The 8,610-nt window shown below is 42.1% G+C and overlaps 1 protein-coding gene across 1 annotated transcript; it reads left to right on the top strand.

Moving 5' to 3' along the window:
• Positions 1 to 490: 490 nt before the first annotated feature.
• Krt39 (keratin 39) lies at positions 491 to 7,085 on the top strand. Its single transcript, XM_005075983.1, has 7 exons — positions 491 to 940; positions 1,975 to 2,057; positions 2,657 to 2,813; positions 3,459 to 3,620; positions 3,725 to 3,850; positions 5,092 to 5,312; positions 6,839 to 7,085. The coding sequence occupies exons 1-7, from the start codon at positions 491 to 493 to the stop codon at positions 7,083 to 7,085; spliced, it is 1,446 nt and encodes a 481-aa protein (XP_005076040.1).
• The last annotated feature ends 1,525 nt before the right edge of the window (positions 7,086 to 8,610 follow it).

The raw sequence follows: 8,610 nt of genomic DNA, 5'->3' as shown, positions 1-8,610 counted from the left end.
TTCAGATATTAATAGTTTCCCTTTTCTAAAGAAGAAAGGAAAAGAAGGCTGGACTCATTTTTGGTGAAGCTGAATGCCAGCTAAAGAGGTCAACAAGGATTTAAAGAGCCTAACACACTCACACCTGCTTAATGATGGATGCTGTTGAGAGTGTGACGGCTGTTCCTTTTGAAGACCCAACGTGAAGCTCTGGGCCCAATGACAGGTAGTAGTTGCGATGGGTAATAACTTAGTAACCATCTAAATGCACATTTTTATGAGACAGGTAACTCTTCTCAGGCGAGTAAAAAGCAGATTAATGAGATGTTCCTGTGGGATTCGATATAAACATTAGAAAGGAAAACACCCCACCTCTTGTGTCACCACCTGGAAGGAAGGCTATATAAGAACATCAAAGAAGAACAGCCACAGGACTGGCATTTGGGATAAGTTGAGGGTGCTTCGGGTGGTGACCACAAACTCTGGGACAACCTGAAACTGGACACACACTATGGAGACCAAGGGTTCTACAGTAACTATTTCTTCTTCAACTGCACCCCAAAACAGCTCTGGAGATACAAATTTTCGGATCAGCTCTTCTAACAACAACTGTTGTCCAGATAGCCAACCAACTGGCCTTACTCAAAGAACTCCCCAGAGCCGGGGCTGTGGGCCCACTCCTTGCCTTTACCGCACCGCTAACTACTTGATAAGACCCTACCATTTCCATCCTTGTCTGGAAGACTACAGCTGGTGCAGCGAAGGCATTAACAGTCACGAGAAAGAGACCATGCAGACTCTGAATGAACGCCTTGCTAGCTACCTGGAAAAGGTGCGGATGCTGGAAGGGGAGAACTCAGAACTAGAAAACAAAATCCAGGAGGAGTGCAGCAAGGCACTGCCTGTCCTGTGTTCTGACTACCTATCCTACTACACCACCATTGAGGAGCTACAGCAGAAGGTAAGAACTCGTCAAAGTGTGTCAAAGTGCTGAATCAAACTATGGGTTATCTGTTACATTTTAGTCTTTCTAGATCCTTCTATGCTGGTATGTTTTTAAGAATAAAAAGAGAAGTTAGCTGTTGTGGTACATGCCTTTAATCTCAAGATTTGAGAGGCAGAGGCAGGTAATTAATTCTCTGAGTTCCAAGTCAGCCTGATCTACAGAATGAGTTCCAGGACAGTCAGAGGTTCACAGGGAAACCCTGTCTGGAAAAGACAAAATAAATAAGGAAAGAGGGAAGGCAGGAGAGGGAGAGAGGGCAGGAGGATGGGAAGGTGGGAGGGTGGGAGAGAGGGAGGGAGGGAAATTTCACTCGATTTCCCTTGAGTGAAATTCATTTTGGGATAATACACACAAAGTTTTCTATATTTTTTTATTTAATGTGTGTTCTGCCATTTTATAACCAAATAACTCAGGATTGAAAGCTAATGGGTTGCTACCATATCTTAAATAAAAATAAGGGAACAGGGCTCTAAGAAGATGTTTTGTTTTTTAAAGTCTCCAAATAGTTTTAGCCTTAATCTATGTTAGTAACTACTAGGACCTTTAATGCCCATGTTGTCATCTTCACAGCATTTACTGTGTCGCTATACCAAACCTCAGTTTCCTGTCCAGAGATTGCTTAGCTTTTGTTTTTATCAACAAATATTTACTGAACACCAACAAAAATGTTGCAGCTACCATTCTAGCCTTTGAGATCAAGGATTTGCTTTCTAGTATGTCACAGTAAATTGGGGGAAAATTAGAAAAGATACTATATTTTAATAGAAAAATATACAAAAAAAGTTTTTTATTTACATGGCTTTTCACTAATCTCAGAAAAAATAACATGAACTCTGATTCTCCAATGTTTCCCATATTTCTTAAGCATCCCTCTGAAGATTCAGGAAAATTCTAACTAGTCTTCTGCTAAGTAACACATGGCCCTTTGGTTCTTAAAGTAGGGGATCCTGGTGTTCGTCTCATTTGTGTGTTCAATCTCTTAATTCTAGATCTTGTGTACCAAGGCTGAGAATTCCAGACTGGTCTCACAAATTGACAACACCAAACTGGCTGCAGATGACTTAAGAGCCAAGTAAGCCTACCCAGCACTGTCGCCGGTGATAGGATCCACCCCGGGTCTGACTTAAACATTCCCAAGGAGACGGTCCCCACATCCACTAACCATAGCTTATCAACACTAACCCAGAAAAGACCTTCAGATTCAATTGCTTGAGATTAATAGCCCTAACATGATACACAGCACCTGCAGTGACAGCATACAGACCCATAGGATTACCTGCAGTGAGATAGGTGGGTAACCTTGGCCCAGGCAAGAAAACCTTGGTATAATGAGGAAGAAACTTACACAAAAGTTTGCAATACGAGACAGAGCCAAAAATGCAGACCCAGGCTTTCTGAACCCAAACCCAGTGGTTTTCTTATAATGTGTTGTCTTTGGGAGCAAAGGAAGGAAGGAAAATAAATTCCTTCATCTCTAAAGACAGCAAAGTGGCATCCCTCTGGCAGATTAAGTCATGATATGGATCAAAGGGTTTCACTTCTACAAAGAATGAAGTCTTCCATAGAAACACTCAGTGAGCGTCCCAGAGGAGAATGAAGCTGGAGGTTCTGCCTAGCTTGCCTTGTACACCTACTTCCTAATGCCTTGTCTTTTCTTTCTGACTTTTAAAGCTATGAAGCTGAGTTATCCCTACGCCAGCTAGTGGAAACCGATGCCAATGGCCTGAGGCAGATCTTGGATGTGCTGACTTTGAGCAAGACTGACAAGGAGGCACGAGTCCAATCTCTGACAGAGGAACTCCTGTGCCTCAAAACTAACCATGAAGAGGTGAGACAAAGGCTAAGAATCGGCACAAGCTAAAACCCTAAAATTATCATTGGTTCCTTTTAATTGTACATAACGAAGTGTATCCCCCCACAAGGCATTTCTTCATTTGTCAGCCCTCATGATACCACAGCTCTTACCACTAGCTTGCTATATTATATCTGTTGCCACATGGGTAGAATATTCTCCATCATCGCAATTTTCTCATCTTCACTGGTTTTTATAGAAATCCTTGAACAGACTTCTTCCACCTCCTATTGGAAAAAGCCAATTCTGGAGCAAGTCAATTCTAACACATGATGTCATATGGACATCATGGAGATGGTGGTATTTTCATACAAAACCCACCTCCGTGTTACTGCCTCCATTTTCTCATTCCTAGAAATGATCTTAAAACTCTTGAAACGCTGATCTCGTTAGTCAATTCTTTCTTTTTTTCGCACATATTATTTGTGCACAGAGTCATACCTGAAATCACCTTCAATCATTGTAGGGCATCTCAGTAACACCCATAAATCATGTACCCCTTTGTTGTGGGATGTATTCCAAACCCAGTCAAACTTAATTATTTGTCAGATTGAAACAAGAACATGGTAGGGAAGAGTCATTGATTCACTAAATAACTTCACATTCTTTTTCTTTCCATAGGAAATCAATTCCTTACAGTGCCAACTTGGGGACAGAATCAACATTGAAGTAACAGCTGCCCCTTCCATTGATCTAAATAAAATTCTACAAGAAATGAGATGTCGTTACGAGTCCATTGTGGAGACAAACCGTAAAGACATAGAACAATGGTTCAATACACAGGTGGGGAGAGCAAACAAGTCAAAACTAATATGCTGACCATTCTAGGAGTCCTTCTTTGAGTCATGCTTCCTTACAAAATGCCTGGAATCTTTGTGTTTCCACAGATGGAGGAACTGAATCAACAAGTAATAACCAGCTCTCAACAACAACAATGCTGCCAGAAGGACTTAATTGAACTGAGACGTACCATGAGTTCCCTTGAGGTTGAACTGCAGGCCCAACACCGAATGGTACCCAGGAGGCTGACCATGCCTAACCTTATTCTGGTGGCAACAGTCCTTGTCTGAGTGTCCCACTATTTCCTAGACTGTGTTCCTGTTGGTTAAGGGGTCTGTGGCTAAAAAAGAAATTCATGGTCGCGTAAGTCTTGGAAATGTTGGATTAAACAAAAGTTTGCCCTTCTACAGCTGCCCTACAAGGTGACATACACCATGGATCTCCAAAAAGGAGATATGCAGTACTTAGCATTCCAAAACTTATTTGATTGTAGAAGTTCTCCCTACACCCCCCACACTCCACAAGGGTATATCATACTGATTATGACCCATAGAAACACCAGGAGAGAATTTGATTTATTTTTTGCAAAGCACTATTGTAAACTATCATATTGGAATTCTAAAACAAAGTTCTGAAAGAGATGATGTAAACCATTACCCAACTTTACTGGTGAGGTCCCAAGAATGCGGAGGATTTACCCAAGCCAGATCCACACTAAATGCCATCACACCTAGTTCACAGATGGAGACACTGGGATCTAAAGCAGTGAGTGACCTTCTCAAAGTCACCAAAGAAATGTGTCAGGATCAGATCTCAGAGCCAGCAGCGTTTCCTAAGACTGCATCTCTGAAATAAGACAGTACTCAAATGTCCTGTTAGGAAGAGCATTAGGAAAACCTTGCCCCAGATTTCATCACCTGTTAGTTATGTGATGTTGGACAACTCATCGAACCTCATTCTTGTCATCTATAAAAATTGAGATAATAGTGTGAATAACCAGGGTTATTAAAACCTAAAATCCCATTATCTATAGACTTGCAAAATGATAGAACAAGAAAGAACTTGACACATTCGACTTTCAACACTCATGTTTTACTTATAAAAAAAATTGATCCACTGAGGGAAATGCCCACTTCCTTTGAAAGACTCAGATGCCAACTGAATGAGGTATCCTGGCATGGTTTTAATGTCAGAGCTTCAGTGAAGTGAGGCAGATTTTTCCCTCTCTCTCATGAGCCAGAGGGTGACAGATTAAATGGTGGGTGTGGGGGTGCAGAAATAAACCAGAGAGGGGATAAAAAGAAAACAGAATTATCATTTTTTCCTTAGATGTACTTGGCTAGGAAGTAATAAAGGGCGTAGAGGGCCATTAGCACTGTCACAAAGAAACGATTATTTAAAATGACCTTAAGAAGGATCTTAAGGGAATTTTAAGGGAGTCATCATTTGAATCTGTTTTCCTCTTCCCACATAGAGAGATTCCCAGGAATGCATTCTGACAGAGACAGAGGCCCGCTACACAACCCTGCTGGCCCAAATTCAGGGTCTGATCCATAACTTGGAGGCTCAGGTGGCAGACATCCGGAGTGCCCTGGAAAGACAGAACCAGGAATACGAAGTTCTGCTGGACACCAAGTCCCGGCTGGAGTGTGAGATCGCCACCTACCGCAGCCTTCTGGAGAACTTGGATGGCAGGTATATAAAATTAAAACCGTATATGTGAGAAAGACACACACACATACACACACACAGTGAGGGGGCAGAATATCAGAGAATAACACTCTGATATTCTTGGCAATAATGGGAAAATTTAGATGGAGATTATCAAATCTTCTCTAAAGACCTACAAGCATAGCCAAGTCCCAATTTGAGCTGTGGGTTGAACTAAACTGGTTTGAAGAGCAACATACCGAATTAATTCCTTACAGGTTTCGTCCTACTAAGACAGCAGTTCTCAACCCGTGGGTGGGTTATGACCCCTTGGGGGCCTAAACAACGCTTTCACAGGAGCCTCCTAAGAACTCAGACATATCAAATATTTACTACATTGTAATTCATAACAGTAGCAAAATTACAGTTATGAAACAGCAACAAGAATAAGTTTATGGTTGGGGGGTCACCATAACATGGGGAACTGTGTTAAAGAGTCGCAGCATTAGAAAGGTTGAAGAGCCTTGGTCTAAGATGAACATGGGACTTTGCTGAAGAGAAAGGACTAACTACCCTGGTCCCTGTAGGGGACCACGGTGCTCATGTTGAAACCCCCAACCCTGATTAGATATTGCCTTCACCCCAAGAGAAATGTGTGTTTCCACATCTTTTCTTTTACAAATAAGAAGCTTTATGTCTTTCGTTTTGTTTTTTTAATGATAATAAGCCAACCGACCCATAAAGAACTCAGCTAAAAATGAGTTCTTTGAAGTAACTCAGGCCAAACTAACCCCACAAATGCTTCATTAAAATTGCAAAGGACACCAACTGCCCCAAAACAATCAGTCACCTCTCTTCACTGTATTCTTTATTGTCACATGCACACAGCACAAGTACAATGCTAAGTGACGCTGTCCCTTTAAAGAACTACAGTATGCCCAAGGGCCACCAGTCAGTTATCCAATAAAAAGAGTGTACTACAAACTTCTGGCTACTCCAATTAAAAAAAAACTTAGAGTCATCCAAAGGGCACTTCAACACTTCCTGGTGATGTTCTAAAAACTCCTGCATAAGTGGGATTCAAGTCACCACTAATTATATGAAAACTTTCCCCAACACAAGAAAATTATCAAACTCATCTCCATTTCCCAGACAATAAGCAGATCTGCTTGCTTGCTGCATTCCTTAGTTCCCATTGTGTCTATTCTGCCCATACAAAACTAAAGCTCAGGAGGGCTGACTGGTTCACCCAACATCACCCACTGGCAAACAAGAAAGCTGGGCCCTATCCCTGTTTTTACTGCTGGTGCAGTGTGGTTCCCATGGGGCTAGAGTAGAAGCTTAAGCCAGAAACTACTTCTCAAGCTAGGAGGCAGTCTTCCAATAGAATTGCTCTGATTGTGGTTCTTCTACTAACCACAGCACAGAATGAATGAATGAATAAGCATTCAGCAGTGCTTATTTTGAATGACAAGTATTGACAGTTTTAGCCATTCCCATCTTCTCCATCACTAGTATTGCCCTTCCTTAATCACAGCTAAAATTCTGTTGTTTTTGTTGTTTCTACTTAGGCTTCCCTGTAACCCATGTGCCACCAAATGTGAGCCTTCCTTCCAGGCCAGAGCTGTGGAGTATTTTACCCCAGTTTATACATCTTCATCACTGCCTGAGATTCACAAGCCCTGCAGTGCCTCTGGACCCCCATCCCGGATACTGGTTAAGATATGCACCATCACCAAGGAGATCAAGGATGGGAAGGTCATTTCTTCTCACGAGCATGTGCAGCCTTGTTACATCACCAGACCTGCCAAAGTCTAGCATCCCAAGGTGATGAGAATGACCCACATTCATGAAAGAGAGGCCAGTGCATGCTCCTGCCAGAAAGGTTTAAGAAACCCCCAGTCCCTTAAGGTATTTAGTTTCTTACTACTACAGTGGGGCCCCATCTTTTACTCTTCTCCTTCCCTAAGTCACTGCTATCAACATGATAATCAGTCACATTTCTCGGGAAGGATATTTTGCATTATTGCTGGGATGGGAACTGATTTAGCAAGTGCCCACAAAGGCATCCTACATTGCTTGCCTAGCCATGTGATGGACAGGCAGGTTTTCCTTTTGTTTACTCAAGCCTTGTTTATCTCTGTGCCTCTGTAGAGCCAGTCAGACAAGTTCTGGGATTGGTTTTGGCAATTGGCACATGAAGATAAAAAGCCACAGTCTTGCCTTCTAGATTCCTTCTTTGGATGTAGCATGAAGCCAACACAGGAGCAGAATAAATAAGGAAGACCCCAGACATCTGGTTTCCAGGAAGGAAACAATGGCAAGCCTGGATCGCACTGACCTTTGCTGCCTCGACCATTGTTTATCTGTCCTAGTACATATCCCCTTCACCAAAAGATAACTTTGAGGGTACTGGGGTTTTCCTGCATGTTCTATACTCTTTCCCCACCCTTATTTTCATGTTTTATTTTCAGGCTCTGTCTTACTAAATTGCCAAGGTCGACCTTGAACTCACTCTGTATCCCAGGTGGGACTTAAACTTGCCATTGCCCTGCCTCAGCCTCCTGTGTGTTAGGGAGGATATACTATGCCCTCACCTGTGGCAGATATCCATAGTCTCCGAAATTGTAGGAACCACAAGTTTCTTCTCTGAGTATCTTTAAGAATTATGACTAGCTGTGTGGGATGACTCTAGAGCTCTCTCCATGGAGTCATTTTGAAGCAATAGCCTGGGTCCTTTCATTAAATGTTGGCTATTTCTCTTTCTATCCCTTAGGGTATGAGACTTTGATCTGCTTGTTTGACAAGGGGCATAGAGCTGGATTTCTCAAGACCTGATGGGTAACAATGACAAAATAGCTTAGATTCCTGCTTCAGTCTATTCATCAGAGAGAGATGAAACTACCAACCACAAATCTTCCAAAAGAGCATTAGTGGGTAATCTCTACTTGCAAACAAGCAGCCACTCCGAATGCCAGCAGCCACCATTCTGCACCAGCCAGTGTCACAACTTTTAGAGCAAGGCCAGAGTAAGCAAGTCATTCTTTGAAAAAAGTATTGAAGCTTTTCAGAGGTGTTAGAAAAAGAAAAAAGTGAAAAAACAAACAATAAACAAAAAAACCTAAATCAAACACAAAATGTAGAGTCCAAAGACCCCATGTCCTAAACCTGTCTATTTCCTATTGTGACCCTGCACAGAGCATCTGGCCTTTGACAAATCAATTCCCTTGTTTGTTCAATGAAGACCATGCCTACTTAACAGGGCTGTTGTGAAGATCACGTGGAACCCACTCTGTACTTGATCATTATGCACGTTCTGCAACTAGCTACAGCCTAGACCTTA

Source organism: Mesocricetus auratus, unplaced genomic scaffold (genome assembly GCF_017639785.1).
Source record: "Mesocricetus auratus isolate SY011 unplaced genomic scaffold, BCM_Maur_2.0 Super-Scaffold_100007, whole genome shotgun sequence".
In the NCBI taxonomy this organism is placed as follows: domain Eukaryota; kingdom Metazoa; phylum Chordata; class Mammalia; order Rodentia; family Cricetidae; genus Mesocricetus; species Mesocricetus auratus.
This window is presented reverse-complemented; position numbering and strand designations above follow the sequence as displayed.

Bases quoted from the DNA above. Each gene is read 5' to 3' on its own strand.
- Krt39 (XM_005075983.1), top strand. From the start codon at position 491: ATGGAGACCAAGGGTTCTACAGTAACTATTTCTTCTTCAACTGCACCC. The intron at 2,814-3,458 runs GTGAGACAAAGG...TTCTTTCCATAG, and splicing joins TCAAAACTAACCATGAAGAG to GAAATCAATTCCTTACAGTG. The intron at 3,851-5,091 runs GTACCCAGGAGG...CTTCCCACATAG, and splicing joins TGCAGGCCCAACACCGAATG to AGAGATTCCCAGGAATGCAT.